The 16,612-nt window shown below is 38.2% G+C and overlaps 1 protein-coding gene across 1 annotated transcript in view; it reads right to left on the reverse strand.

Annotated features, from left to right (window-relative positions):
• Positions 1-6,554: 6,554 nt before the first annotated feature.
• CTDSPL2 (CTD small phosphatase like 2) overlaps positions 6,555-16,612 on the reverse strand; it is a 44,370-nt gene continuing 34,312 nt past the window's right edge. The window contains exons 9-13 of the mRNA XM_050903318.1: positions 12,844-12,906; positions 12,673-12,752; positions 10,166-10,292; positions 9,199-9,294; positions 6,555-8,664 (exon numbers count right to left, since the gene is read on the reverse strand). Of these exons, the coding sequence (XP_050759275.1) occupies positions 8,599-8,664; positions 9,199-9,294; positions 10,166-10,292; positions 12,673-12,752; positions 12,844-12,906 (432 nt within the window). The 3' untranslated portion in view covers positions 6,555-8,598. The remainder of the gene's footprint in view (positions 8,665-9,198; positions 9,295-10,165; positions 10,293-12,672; positions 12,753-12,843; positions 12,907-16,612) is intronic.

Below are 16,612 nucleotides of genomic sequence, written 5' to 3' on the forward strand. Positions count from 1 at the left end.
GTTGAAGTACGTATCAGGGAATTCATCTAGGAGTTACCCTCATATCTGGTCTGAATTTATTCCCTTATCTTTGCTGCCATGTCTCCTTTTTTCCTTAGGGAAGAAAAAGCGAGAAGCACACTCTTTTGAAGATCCTTTACCCATTAAAAATATTAATGCACGATTCAAGCAGAGCCAAAGGCAAAGGCTAGGAAAACACCCCAACTGTTGACCACTAAACTTCCTTAGCTGACTTGCCTTCAGCTGACTCAGATTCTTCCTTTCCTAAAATGTTAGCAGTACTGACCAGTTAAATGCTTGTTGCTTTTCAGTCAGTCCAGAACTGCTTGATTCTATGAACGTGGCTATTTTAAAGTATTCTGGGATCCGTGTTATTTAATAATGCTTAGCAGTAATAACATGAAGATTAGTATCATCCCATTAAGGTACCTTGACAGCATCCCTCTTAACTTGCTGAGGGACTCGCATGCGCTACCTCAAGAGCACCGTTGTGCAATCTTGGATGTCTTCTTCCTCGAAGCAACACTGAAATAATTTCTAATTGATAGATACACTGGAGACGGGACAAGAAGCAAGAGCCACGAATGCAGAAGCTCCACCTAGCAAGGCCTGGCTCCACCTGAACACAGCTCTGCCTTCAGCTGTTTTCACTTCAGAGGAGTCTGGGAGTGGGGTGTGGAAAAGTTCATCCTCCAATGCTGTTATTTGAACATCTTTCACGCTGACTGGACTTGTCAGCAAATAATCTAAATCAAATTGTAATAATATACGTTACTGTATAGGAAGAAGGCGTAGCCTAATAAAGTTAGGAGAGAAGATAAAAGATCTGATTACCAATGTATTGTCGAGTGAAGAGGTGTATCGGTGACACGACAGCACGTTTCTCCAGGTGTTCAGCAAAAGCGATGAATGACGTTGGTCAAACTCCCAGGCGAGGACCCGCTTCCACTGCCGCTGCAGTGACCCACCCGGCAGCTGGCTGCATTCGGTCGCCTCTTGCAGTCCTGCAGGAAACGCGTTACGCAAGTAATTTCATGGAATGATTATATGGCTGAGTGGGAGAGAGAAGAAAAGAAAAGAAAGAGTTGAAGTGTGATGCCTCAATGTTGCAATAAAGGGTCTCCTGATCCCCTAAATAATAGGATAAGCGTATAGTAAAGGTAGGTTATGACTTAGTCATTTCCTAGCTTTCAGGTTCGTGATCAGCCAGGAAGAAACATGGGCGAATGGCTGCAGTACAGCTACTGGCGACAGTCTAGCAGCCAGAATACGCTTTCACAGTTTATCCACATGATGCTGTTTCGGGTGTGATTTTTTAGCTCCGATCCCCAAGGGATCGTGGCCTTGTGACTGCCAGAGGAGTACAGGCGAGTCCTTTACTAAAAACTTCAAACGCAGTAGCTGACCTTAACCAAATGGAGCAGAAGTGTAAAGATCACCTACAAGAATTAAGTCTCCGCAAACACAACACTCACTCTGCAGACTGAAGACAGACGCGAGGGACGGAAAGGCTGTAGCCCCAGGACACAAACCCAACCGCAAGTCACCACGCTTCTCCAGCCTCCTCCCCACGCATCCCAGGGAACGTTTTATTCTGAAACTCTCAGGCCCGGCTTGTCCCTTTAGACGGCTCTGCCCACAAGACCAGAGCTCTGGTTCAGTCAGAGGTAAGCAGACCTCTGTCACAGACCTGACGACGTTTGATGCTCCACGTTGTTTGGATGTTGCTGATGGAGCAGGTTGGAGGTGGAGGACACCTTTGTGTCGGGATTAAACACCAAAGCCACGATGCGCCTTGGGGCTACAGACCAGGCGCCCCTGGGCCTCCTCGGTGGTATGTTTCCTTCCACCTTGCCAAAGAACATCAAATATATAAAAGCTGGAAACATTCACTTCATCCAGTTTACTTCACTGCCACTTCCCAGCTCTGTGAGATTATGAGCAATTACGTGGAAAAGGAGGATTATTTTGTCTGAAGATAATAAATTTAGAAGAATGTGTGTCTTTCAAATAACAAGTGGAATGACATATGATACTATGATACGTTAGCTAGGAAAAAAAATTACTTGCAAATTTATCATCCTTTTTTTGTTGTTACCCATTTACCAGGCAATATAAATAACAATAGAGATACAACTATAGATCAAATAATGTTGTACGTTATATCTTCACCAAGTCTACACAGCATTTCACAAGCTCAGTATGCTGTGAGGATAACTGTGAAACTGCCATGAACTGTGCAATGATTGGGAGCATGTTAATTATAAAAATATTATGTATTTACACAGCACATTTAAAGTAATTTAAACACTTGGATTAAAACAGTTAAGTATTATTCCCATTGTATAGATGAGGAAATTAAGGCACAAATTAAAAAAACCCTACTCAGCACAGCTCTGAGTCAGAGGAACTACTGCCTTCTAGGAAACCAAACAGTTCTCATTTTGGAGAAGTCTACAGGTTTCTGTAGGAGGAGAAACTAATAAAAATGAGACAGATCAGGCCTTCTGGCCATTTTACAAGAGATCTACCGGAATATGTATCACACTGAAAAATCAGACTCAAAACAAGAGCATCTTAAAAGAATCTGCTGTAACAATTTTAGTACATAAACTGCATCTATTTTTTTCTTGTTCGGCCTCCAGTATCCTTAGCTTTTAAAACACATACACAACACTTCTTTTCTTTCTGTTTTAAAGGCTGAAAACTGACATAAGAAATGTCTTGCTTTACAGAAAACAGTCTTCAATGAAGAGTATCAGCCAAAAATCATAAAAACAGTAGCCAGAGCGTAAATATTTAATATAAATCTTTATGATTCTATATACTAGAAATGATTGCAGAAGAAACAGAAATTTGTAGAATGAGTTCTCTTCCAATTGTATTTTACAAGATTCCGCCTATCCGTACAATGACATTTTTGCAAGTATCAAAAAAATAAAGCAAAACAGTATTACATTACACAGTCAAGACAACCAAAATAGTGATCTGCTTCACAAAATCTATACAAGTTAATCCTTAGCAGACCATCCTTGCTTGCTTCCAAACAAAAACGCTTGCTGCCAATGTTTTGGGGTGGGTTTTGTGGGGTTTGGTTGGGTTTTTTTTGTGTTTGTTTGTTTTTTTTTTTTTTTTTACAAAATTATGACTACTAGCTAAGAAAACGATGCACCTATGCTACTTCTCATCAGCCATTTATCAGCTTGTTTAGGATTTAAGTATCAAGAACCTAAGATGCAACTCTGACATGACACGGGTTTGGTGTAATCAAATCTTTGAGAGCAGTCCTTCAGCGTCTTCAATATACACAGTGACACTGTTCTCCGGCTGAATGAGTTTAATGCGACAATTTTTTTTTTTTTTTTTTTTTTTTTTTTTTTTTTCAGAAAAACTGTCTTCCTGTGAACCTCCACATAGCTTCCACTCGCCAGCAGCTTGAACTGATCTCTAAGCCCTGGAGCCCTGGTTGCCACAGTCCCGCTTTCTCCTCTTCCTTTCTTCTATCGTGGTTGGTTTTCGGCTGGATCAGCTCCCGGCACAGGCTCACCACGCGGCAGTGTGAGCACCAGCGCCGGCAGAAGGAAGCGGGTAACAAATGTGACCCAGGGAGGGATGGAAAAGTAGGAGAGAAAGCCTCCCAGCATTCGATCAGCCCAGACTGCTGGGGAACTCTGCTGCAATATCCCAGGTTTTCTTGTCAGTCTTCGCATTCCAACTTTATACTATTCACAGAATGGATTTTAAAGTCCCTTTTAACTCCAATCCTCGAACCAATCTTTTTGCCTGAAGATACCAACGGAACACCTTTCTCCCAGAAAGAGGCATTTGTTTTCTAAAACCAAAGACATTTACCTCATTCTCAGGAGGCGGGGGCCATGAACAATTACCTGTGCACTGCGGTCTGACGCTCACCGCATTGCCTGTGTGACTGCGATTGCTTCATTTCTTCTTGTATCGGTCTGGGATAATGACTTTAAAGCAGCTGAATGGCATGAAACATGGAATTGGCGTGACTGCAGATCAAAGGTACCATCTGTCGCCTTTGCCACACAGATCCATAGAAGTCCTTTCACCAGAAAAATTCTGCCTCTAACTAGTGCTCTACTTACAGTGGAAGACATTATTTTAACAGAAGAGCAGTTAGTTTCTCTTGGCACCTGTTGGAACAAACTCGTCCAGCTGAGCTGGTATCATACCAGTAGGTACTGTCAATTTTTTAAATTGACAATAGGTTGTGAATGTTTACTCTCTGGCCTTGACTTCTTCAATTCAATTAAGTTATAATTTAGCTATCTGTACTAAATTCATTTCAACTATGCAAGCATTAATTTTACATTGAAATTTTAGCTTTGCAAAGGTGTGCTCTCCAAGTCCTTCAAGTGGAACATAACAGGAGCACAGCACAGCGAGGGGACGGAAGAAGGCACGGTTAACTTTTCTAATTCCCCACACAAAGGCATACTCAGTGCTACTCCAGTCCTCCCTCACAAGCAAGAGGAATGACAGCACGGGTCACACGACTGGCTCACTAGCCACAATTCCCTGCGATACAGGCGTCTTATCACAGGCAGCAGCTCGCCTTAGTTTTTGTATAAATTGTGAAGTTATGAATCTCATCATCTTCTATAATATTCTAACAATACGTGATTCAAGTTGGTTTAGACAAAGAAGAATAAAGGGTACGATTTGCAACGCGATGCTACAAGGAAGCCAGAGCCAGAAGGAAAAATAAAGGAATATGGGTATTTACTCAGTAGAGTCACAATATTTTTGTGTTTCTGGACAGCTTTCCTTACCGAACAAGCAAGCTCTGCTGTTAAAGGCGGTTTCGGACTGCAGGCCCACATTACTGTTCTGCCGGTGGCAGACGGGTTGATGAGATTTCCACCCACTCCATCTTCTCCTCATCCGCTCCTTCCTGGTCCCTCTCCCCATCGGGGCTCGACGGTTTTTCAGCTGCGCCAATCCAACCGTCAGTACGACTGCCCTCGCACTCAGACGTCGGCAAGAACTGCGTTTGGGGCGGGGGGACGATGTGCTACGAAAAGGACACTTGCTTCTCGCAGCGAGCGAGAGCAAACTGTTCCACCAGCTCTGCTGGCAGCGGCAGACTGACCCGGCACCGCTCCCGCCAGCGCTGCGTTCTGTTCTCCTTCAGCACAGCGCTCACACACCTGATGATTTTTGATAATGCATTTACGTGCTTTGTTTAAAGAAGATGTGTCTCCTCCGCATGCCTTTGGTTGATACCACTCTTGTTTTGGGAGATTTTTAATCGGGTCTTGAAACATTCAGGCTTTCTGATACAGTTCAAAAGTAATGAAAAAATGTTTTCCTACGCAGATGGAAGGTGAAATGAATCAAAGGTGGAAAGGAAGCCAATAATACCAAGGTGAGCGCTATTCTAGCTATATAGCAACTTAAGGAAAAAAAAAAGATTGAACATGTATTGCCAAAATAAGTATGAAAGACGTTATTTTGCTGTCAGAACCAAGAATGCTCAAACCTAGAGCAGAATACATATGGACATGTAAAAGTAACACACGATTACCACAATCAAGCAAAAGACCACAAATGAAATCATTAAGAACTTTGGAAATAGGATGCTGTGTTTTCTAAAAATACATAAAACTGGAATAAATGATACAGCTACAAGATTAACTGCTTAAGTTGCGCAATTCTACATTCAAGACTCGAGTAACGGACATAGCTGAGACTCCCCCGGTTATCAGTGTCAATTTTGGTGTGCACACTTTGATCCAGACTCATGTCAGAGAAACAGTTTAAGTCTCACCCTCGAGACTAGTAAGACGAAAATAAAGCCTGATGGATTGTAACTTCGCTTCACACAAAGACCGTTTATGCCAGAAGTGTTTGTCGTTTTTAGGAACTTACATTTTGAAGAAGGTAGACTCATTCTGCAAAGAAAGTTCAGAATGATAAATACCAGACTTGCAGCACATTAAAATATTAATATTTAATATGTTTACTAAGCAGTCTCTGTTATTTTTGTTGTGCATCTATGTAGAACTAAATCCCTCAATTTACATTTTGATTCCCCTCACTGATCTGATCATCACAACACAGATACAGCTGTAAAGTGCAATGTATGCTTTGGTTTCCTTAACTAAAGAAAGCACTTTTAGAATGGTTTTAGCCAAAGATAGGACCCACGTGTTTAAGGACATTATTTGAACAGATGATCATCTCTTTTTACAGTCAGAGAAAAGCGATGAGCTACTTAACAAAAATCGTTTCATTCTGGTAGACTAGTGAATTTTAAAGCAGTTCTATTATGTCAATTACTTGGAGAAATTTGGGAGAATTCCACATTAAACAAGGATTCACTGTTAAACTAATTAAAAATCTCAGATTTAGATTTACATTTTAAGGAACAACTAAAAAATAGTTGGCAAACCATGTAGCAATTCAAATACAAGCTGACCATTTTCAAAATCTATAAATATTTCCAGAACCATCTTACCGACATAAAAACAGGAAGGAACGGGGATGGTTACAGGGTTCACACGTCTGCGCAAAAGCATATATAAAGGTAATGTTATGTACATTTTATTTCAATAAAGACATAAGACAAACAGCGTAAAGATGCCCAGATGCCCTAAAGATAAATACATTTAAAAGATTCTCATTAAAATGAATCTGTAGTATTTCTTTCCTGCAAGCAAAATACCTTTCTTTAAATACAAAAAAAATCAGTATTCTGAATTGCAAATGTTTTCACTTTTTTGCAGAAAATCTGCCATGATGTTTTTTTTTTTTAATGAATAAGGATTTTCCACAAAACAGGCTTGCTCTACATGCTAATTTTTTTAAACAGTTCAGTGACACAATGTGCTAGCTACATACACAACAGATAATATAGTAAGAAAACACTCAACCTGATGAAAAGTTAAAATCTTCATTAATACACTGGAAAAAGTTGACATAACTCATGCCTTTTAAAATCAAAAATACAAAAATTAAATGTTTTCCTAAAAAGATTTTCCTTATTTTAAGGACTCATTTGAAAATGAAGCTGCATGTAATTTGTACAATAAAATTGTACAAGTAAACAGGTAATATACATAAAAAATTAATTGACATACTTCTCAATTATCAGTTGTCCACCTTTAATTTCCAATACTGTACTTTCTTAACAAGCATACAAAATATCAAACTTCTCTTTAGAAAAAGTGCCGTTCTGTGACATCTTTTACACAAAAACAGTCTGAGCCTGTGGCGTGTTAATGCAGTCGAGAGGCAAAGCATCCAAACTTTTACAAATTATACCTTCCATAAAAAGCCTCCTGAAAAGGAGATTACACACCATTATAAAAATATCAACCTCTTGTAGTAGCTGCATTAGAGAACCAAGGCTGAAAGACTATTTCCATATAGCATAGAAAACCACTATGATAGCAGACTGACTGCGTCGGTGGCGTGGGAGTGTACGGTACCACAGGATCGTGCATGGTTACTGCCGGGTACCTTCGCTGTCACACAGAGTTTAAAACTGATTGTAACGCAGAGTGTCACAGAGGTACCGGCAGCCCATGCAAAACGTCTTAAAATACTGAGCCACTGTGCAGAACACTTCAATCTTGGAGGAAACAGAAGGCAGCAGTAATTGAATTGCATCAAACCTAAGAGGTGACCAAACTAGTTCTCCTTTCAAGATCTGCATGCACAGCATAGTCTGAGGTATTCCTTGTCCATCAGTTGTTTGTGCCACTGCAAGATATTGTCTGTCCAGAGTACATGCCATCACAATGGTTTAAAATATTCTGAATATTAGTAATTCTTATATTCTTCTTATCTAGCCAGTCTCTTGATTTTTGAAAAGATTTCAACTACAGTAGAATATTACAGAAAGAAAATATAAATGCAGGGGTTTTCTTTCTAAATGAAACTTACATGGACTAAAACTAGAGAATATTTTTAAACAAATATACAGTATGCAGGCAGACGAAGCAGGAAAACGGCCATCCAACTGTTTAATAAAAAACTAAGAAAATTTGGCTATTTCCAGAAAAACTATGAAGCGCCTCAACTAAAAGGAATGCATAATGAAATTCTAATCTAATACAGGTCAAAAATGTAAAAAGGTTATAAACCTTAACAGGAAAAATAAAACAACTTTTACTGGCCATTCCTGTTGAAATGAGAATCTTAAAAGTAACAGAAAAGTGGCTACAAACCCACTTAGAGCACCGAACAGAGAGAAAATAAGAGTCCATTTTCAATCTCTGTTATATCATAAAATCCTGTGTTTCTACAGGTCAAACTGCTGGTGGCAGAAACAGAATTCTTTATAAACTGCAGATGTCCTGTACATAAAAAAATTTCATTGGAGTTGCACTAGTTCTAAAGACTTTTCTGTTCTAGCCTACCTACTGTGTTGTACTGTATTGTACTGAATGTATTCAATCTCAGATATATAAAGTCTCTTTCTGTAACCCTTGATTATTGTTGGGCACCAAAGATAAGAAAAGCAAGACGGGGTACAAAAATGCAAAATTTCAACAGTAATGGCAATGTTTTGTTTTAGTCCAAAAGGGTCCTGCATTTTCTCCCCCTTCAGTAATTAGACAAAAGGCTTTAATCTGGGGGTAGCAAGTCATGCAAGCGAAATCTGTCTCTGATGTGAGGTCGGACATCTTCGTTCTGTAAGGTGGGGGGGAAAAAAAAGGTGCAGGTTTTAGGAGAATGAACACATCTGTAAATCAGACTTTAACAGGGTCAATTTTCTAACACCGGTATTTTAATATAACAAAATATAAGCCGTGAGTATATGTAATTACAAGAGACACAGAAATAACTGCATAACGTTCACAACAATTTAGGAGTACTTCATTTGCGTTTTAAGAATAGAGGCACACGTCACAGCCAACAATAGGCATTATTGAATCTAAATGCCTACAGATTCTCAATTTCATTATAATTGATGTTACAATTCTACAGTCCTTGATTAAAAAAGCACAGTTAGAAATAATGACAGTCTGTCTTTTGCTATGTACATAAGTCCTTGTGCATACTTTGAAATACTGCCCAGAGTATCCTTTTCAAAGAGACATACATGACTTAGCAGTCTAAATCTCAGTGACTCAAAAAATCTTAAAATATGTGAAAATACTTAAAAAAGCTAACTAACATTTTTGGGCGGGGGGTGGGGAAGAGCCACATAAAGGAAACACTTACCAGCTCTACAAGTTTCTCCAGAAATGGAATCAATTTTAGGAGTTCGTTGTCATTTTTATCCATGAACCAGCTTTCTATAGGAATTCCATTTGAAAGCTAAAGTAAAAAAAAAAAAAAAAAACAAAAATTATCAATACTTGATTTATACTTAATTTATCTAAAAATATGACTTGTGAAATAGCATTTTGGGGAAAAAATGTTTCCAAGCTAGAGTTTATTAATACGTATTTTTCCTCCAAAGTTTGTATTAAAATTCACTTCCAAAATATCTCCCTCCTTTGCATACATCACTACAAAAATTTCCACATCAAAGCTGAAATAGAACTAGCTCTAAAAGTTCTGCTGAACTGAAAAGTGTTGGTATTTTAAGAAAATTTTATGTTAAACCACAAATGGATACTAACTGTGTACTGGCAAATGAGGCTAAGTCGAACAGGTTTTTGGTTTTTTGCTTCTTTAATGTAGGTGAGACGTTAGAGGTCACACTCTGCACTTCTTTATAATAGGACTAACTGGAATAGTTACATACCATACTTCTGGGAAAATCTGAATCACAGGGTATAACTTTGTAACATATACGCACAAGCAATTTTCACAGCTGTGTGTCATTTCAACCAGCCATTTGTTCTTAATCATTGCACTAGCATTAAAAAACTAAATCCACAATAAAGTCCAAGCAACAGACTTAGCAGACTGGTGGTTTCTTTAGAAAAGCTGAATGAGAAGTAAAACTGACTGGTTATATAGTCTGTTCATATAAGAAGTCACTTAGTTTGCACTTGATCAGCTCTTCACAAAAATAAGAGAAAAGCAAGCAAACCTGAGTGATTTGTTATGGTTTGGTTTGTAAACTTAAACTTAAGCACAAAACTTAAATAAAAAGTTAAATCAAAATGTAGTGTTTCACTGTCTTCCTTCAGAAAGTTTTTGCCGTACCTGAAAAGTTTGCTGACAGCAGCATCCTTACCTGATAAGCAAAGGCTTGTGGTGAATTGTCAATTATGATCGTTTTTGAAAGATCTCTACCAAGAATGTTTAAATCCTTTATGTAATTTCCTTGTACACAAACACAATGCTCACGGAAAAGTCGATGCCTGTGATTAAAGTAAAATACTAGTTAATGAGACAAATTACAACATCTACATTGCATCAAATTACATCATCTACATTGCATATGGAAAAAGAAAAGTTAACTTTGCCAAATGTTATCCAGTTTTTTTCTCTTCTGATCTACTTAGCTCCTTTTAAAGAATTGTTCCCTTTCTTCCATTCTCTTTTGAGCTTTCTGCTGGTAAAATTACTAGTTAAGGTGCTTTTATATTAACCTAGTTCTGCAGGTGGCTGTTTGCATTTAAACAGAAAAGCTCACCTCAGATGTAACAAATATTTTTCAACAGGGTCTTGCTTTCTAACCGTTTTTGCAGATGGATTGACAAAGGGACCCAAAATACTCAAATGATTTTGCAAGGCCCCAAGATCCGAGATGAGTTCTGCACAGGAGCCATCCTATTGGGTTTTATTATCCCTTTATTTTGTTCCAACTGTTACAGTACACGGCCTCCCTATGCCACTGCATGCTAGAACACAAAGTATCAGAAGAAATGTTTTCTTTTTTTATGTTACCTCTGTTCACAATTAACCTATTTCAGTTATTAGAGCTTGAAAAAAGCCTCGAGGCCAAAACATTCCATCAACTTCTTCCTTTCCAATTAGTCTACTCCCTTTTAATTTACTACAGAAGAAATGGATGGATAGACTAAAAGGACTCAGATGAAAAAAACCCCAGGAATAAAACTCACATTTCATGGAATATCAACGTAATTATAATTTAAAAATAAATTGTAAACTAGACAGATTTTGAGTTCTACACAGTCGTAATTACAATGCAGTTTCTTTAAGACTGCTTACATTTTTAAATGAAGTTTTCAGAAGCTGTACATAGTGTGCTTTATTTCATAAAGGGGTTGAGTTCCTAATGTTGCTATGGAGGAAAATAAGCTGATGCCTCGGCAGCGAATGAATTTATATATAGATTCTGAGTCACCCGTGTGGAGTGCCTGACAAGCCTACCTTTAGGCTAATGTCAAAACTAATCATGCCGTGATGTCAGCTTTTCAGTGGCGCATGAATCACAACTAAATTCATGCATCACGTGAATCTTTCTGCAAATTCTTAGAACAGTGTTTGGCCGTATATTTTATTACCTTTTTCCTGTTCCTAATGCAGTTAGAATTGCAGTCCTGAATCATACGTATTAGGTTCTTGGAGAAAGATTTTTAACGCTACACATGGACACTTAGACTCATTTTCTGTGAGTGCAAATATCTTACTTGTTCATACATCCCGTCTGGCTGTGTGATCCAGCTAGGCTCAGGTATTCCAATGATTGAAAGTATTTGAAAGTAGTTTTGTTTGCCCGTTCAAAACGCAGTGGCAAGTAAGTTTACCAAAACCAAACTAGGATTCTGTTGTGCGCGCCACAAAAACAAGCAATAAGATGACTATTCCTGGATGAAAACTAGTGAACAGTTTATCTTTATGCTCTTAAGGAAAAAGAGTTACTATGTGCCTAAACTACCAAGTGAAAACAATGGATGCAACCACTGTCTCAGTCCAAACGGTAGTTTTATTATGCACGTAAAGAAAAATCAAGTATTCCCTGAAGAATATTCCAATAAAATGATGCAGAGAAGTGCTTTGCCAGTGATGTCCCAGGTACAGAATTTATACAGTTCTGACTATACTCAGGTACGGTTGTTTACGTCCATTACTTGGGACACCCTATGGAGGGTGAATCCCTGACACAACCCCTCTTTGGTTTCAACTTTGCCACGTAACAGTCCACCTTCCAGATGAGAATAACCGAAAGAATCTCATCCGGCAGAATTTCCTTATGCCTTAAGGAACTGTTCTTGAGAAATGCCCATCACTTCCAAACAACGCTCAGTATTAAGAAAAGAAATGAAAAACCAGAACAACTCTACTACAAAACCCACAAACAAATTATTTTGTGATTGAATAAGAAATAAAAAAATGCTGATTGTAAAGATAACTATATGATTCATCATTTATAAATAATAAATCAAGTTTGAATAGTTTAAAAGTAATCTAATGCTCAGTTCATTTTCTTTATTCGTAATGTGTATTCCAAAGCAGCCACAACACATTTTTGATACCTAAGGGGTCATTTTCCGTGAGCAAGCCTAACATGCTACAGAGAATGAATGGGTACATTTTTTGGCCACAGAGGGCAATGTAAAGCTGCCTGGGTTTATCTTATCACCAAGGCAATATGTCAATCACTTCATTTCATTTTTCTCTCACTCTTAGACCAGACAAAAACACAAAGAATCAGTTTAGTGAGACACGCTGCAATAACAAACATGTCATCATAATCACTTTCTTCATCACATTTGTTAGGAAAGAGTACTTAGTTTCCTTCCAACAGGTATGTTCACAGTTTTTTATTTTTACCTGACCAGTTGCTTTTTAGGGTCTAGTATGTTCAATAACTTGTCTGCATACACCTTCTTAGAAGCAGTAAAAAGAATGATCTATGGATTAAAGGGGAAAAAGTAATTATTTTAGATGTATGTGAATATAATTTAAAAATGAAATTCAAAGGTAACATTTAATTGTTTTTACCTCATAAATCTGAGACATACGTTCCAGGAATTCTCGGAAGAATGGCCTTAACCGGACATAAACCTGAAGCAGAGATGGACTTTATTAAAGATTCAAAATACTTCAGCTATCACCTGCACTACTAAGTATCAGTTTGTAAAGATTAGGTCAAAATAAGCATTATGAATAAAATAAACAGCAAATATTAACTTCCCACAGAATAACAACTCAATTAAAACAATATTAAATTAGCTTGCAGCCTAAGCAGCTATGAAGCATAAGATGATGAAATTAGGCTTAACAAATTTACTGGAAAATTTGATGGAATTAGAAATAATTTCAATTAAAATACAAAAGTTGGTCAATCCCTAAAGAAAAAAATGGAACTGGTTGCTTTGACTAAACATTTTGAATTAGCTTTCACCAGCTGGGCAGCATCAGTTCAATTACTAGATAATGTGTGCCAGCACATAAACTAAATCTTCTTCATAACCTTCTTCCACTAAGAATTACACATTGAATATGGGGGTGTCAGAAGTGATTAAAAAAAAAAAAAAAAAAAAGGCTTCAGCTGTTTCCAAATTTCCATAAATTCAAATTCCACCAGCACAGAACTGCACACACACATAAATTACTCCCTGTAAAAAATTGTAGACTCGCGAGAAGAGATACCAAGTTAGGAGACTTCTGCACCTCTCTCTCCGATTTAACTCAAAATACAAGACTTGGGCTCACATGGAGGCATCTATATAAATCTGTAGCTGCAGGGCAGTGGCCCAACGCCACGGCAGATGTGAGGGCACATAGCAAGCACTATTCTATTCCTGTGGTACAACATTCACATTTAGATTTGAATGATGGCCTGGTGCGGTGTTTGGCACAGATCTGGACTTGACCTAAACCAACAGTGAGGACACATGCTAAGGGGTGAAAATGACAGCCTTATGCTCTGCTTACCTTTCTTTCTGGTTCAGAGATTGCCACATATAGAATTACACAGTATTGAGGAAAGAGTTACTAAAACATCCAGAAAGAGAAGGGAGTGTACTGAACTTCTTTTAATTTCAACCAAGGTAATTTCAGCTTTATCATTTTTTTAACAGCCAGTTAGGAATAGGCTTAAATTTACCTTCAAATCACAGTAAATCTCCACAAAGGATTTCTATTACTTACACTGAGTTGCATCAAATTTGTATGTGGACACAACCAAGTGACCAGAGGGGAAGAAAAGGGGAATAGTTTAAGTGCATACCAAATTTCATATTGTTAGCACCTGCTGCAATAGATCTTAGTCCTTTAAAGGAAGCACATTATTTCTAAACCAATGTGAATTTCATTATTTAGCTTAAAATTTGGTAAGGCTTTTATTTGTTGGTCTAAAGTTCTGACTTAAGTTTGCAGAGTGACCAGTTACTACACTAACATTTAAGTTCTCATTCTTTTTTTACACTAGGAGCAATCATCAAATCAGACAATCTGATCACGTCTGGTAATAGGATCTCTACTGCTGGCACGTGAAGATCCATTCGTTGACCATGCAGACAACGTCTACTTCCCTTCTCATTCTGGCAAACCCACATTTGGAGGCAAGTAACTAAGTATTCCTCAAATCGGCTAACAAGAACGGTTTGGAGAGACCGCAGCCAGTGCTTGACAGGTTTCTGGGCTGCATTTAGCCAAGATAACTACTGAAAAGCCAACTTTCTAAATAAAGAGTTGACAAGCGTGTCTTCTCACACCATGTCTCCTGACGGCACCAAAATCTTTGTGAAAATGACGCTTCATCTTGCCATAATAAGGTAGTGAAGTTTTGCTCAAAGACTAGCAAGAACAAATGTAATGAATTAACACATAGTCTCCAGGTGACCAGACGCTAAATAACATTCAGGTTGTCTGTGATTGTAAATTCAGGGCAAATTGTTCACTCTCAACATTTGCTCTGTATCTAGCAAGCATGCAATGCAGTCAGCAGCCTCCCTAGTTGTAACCCAGAGTTTAAGGGAGGTAAGTTGTTCTTTGCAAATGCCAAAAGGATTATTCTGTTCCTGTCATTTTTCCTGAGTAAATATTTACTTTATTGCAACCTAAATCTTTCTCTTCAAAACTAAAAAGTTAAGTCACAGAAAGGATATTAATGTTTTCACTGCACACGAGAGAACAGTTGCTAATAATGCTAGGTAAAGAGGATGATATTTGGTTCTAAAGTTTCTTCAAGAACTTGATTTCAAATTAACAAGCCTATTCTCCATTACGGAAGAAACACAGATGTCATTTCAGAAACAGTGTCTTCCACATCTCTTCTACAAACTCTCCTGGCAACCAAAGCAGTAAGCTAAGGTATCTGTCAATATTTCAACTGCCGCTAATATAAATAAAAACATTTTCTATATAATTTATTGTTCCTTTTAAATCTGGACTGAATTATATTGGTCACAATGGCCAGTTAAAAGAATTTTAGAAATCATTCAATTAGATCAGAGAACAGTTATGGCTGCTTGGGTTCCTCACGTGTGCACACTCGCTCTGGTTTATTTTTTAGTTTGTTTAGCCTGTGGATAATTGCAGCATCTTTGTAATGTGTTCTGTTTTAGATTACTGTCATGCAGTTATAAGTGTGTATCTATCTTAATATAATATCTATCTTAATAGCAATCTTTCTCTAAGAATATCACATGTGAACGCAAACAAGAAATCCAGGGAAAATAATTTCTTTGTAGAACATGTATTTCTAATCACAGCTTATACACACACATATATAATTTAACAATGACATCGATGGCAGATTCACTAGTCTGTTTTTACTGGTTTGTGACACTCTGGCACAACATAAGGCAACCACATCATTACACCCAGCTACGACAAGCTGACACAGAACTCCAGGTAACCAAAGCAGAAGAATTAAGTAACCAAAGTAGAACAAAATGCATCCATCACTCCGATGAGTAGATCTAACACGAAAGATAATTTTTGAAAATAGAGATAGAAGTGTAATAATAATTTTCACCATTTTTGATGACTGAAAGTTTGTTAACAAATACATGATATCATCTACTTCAAAGTGACTTATATGCATAAATGCTTAGCATATACGAAAAGTTTTTTGGTGGTTTTTTTGTTCGTTGTTTTTTTTCCTCCCCCCCAAATGATCATCACTTCCCATTATCTCAATGGCAACAAAATCTAAATGTGCAAAGTCAAAATTGCCATTCAATGTGTTCCTTGTTCCCAATACACAGGACTTTAATTCTTCGAAGGTGGAATTGGAAGGAAACATTATTCCTTTCATGCATTAAAAAACCCCAACAAAAGACATGTATTCCGCTTGGTGTCAAAATCTCTGAAATTACAATAATGAATTTCAGTATACCTGTAACATCTCTCTATACCTGATGATTTTACCATCATTTTACAAGGTGCAAACCAGAGATAGGTTAGTTAACTTGCCCACGTGAAGCTGCACTTACCCACTCCACTTCCAAGATGAGCACTCTGCAGCATGGCAAGACCCCCCCGTCCGGCCCAGCTGCGTCCACGTACCCCACGTGGCCTTGGGGCACGCCAGACACCGATACCAGGCTAACCTGAGTGCTCCTACTCGTACCTGAAATAGCCTTGACACAGTCTGCTGCAAGGACAGATGGCACGTGCAGCCAGCCTCAGTTCAGACTGCACGAGACACACACGATGCACCGAGGTGGGACTTGCTCCAGGCCTGGCAGCAGGCTGGACTTGCCAGGTAAACAAGCCCGACTCATTTCTGACTGGACGGTGTCTTAAGTGACTCAAGACA

This window comes from Gymnogyps californianus, chromosome 11 (assembly GCF_018139145.2).
Source record: "Gymnogyps californianus isolate 813 chromosome 11, ASM1813914v2, whole genome shotgun sequence".
NCBI lineage: Eukaryota > Metazoa > Chordata > Aves > Accipitriformes > Cathartidae > Gymnogyps > Gymnogyps californianus.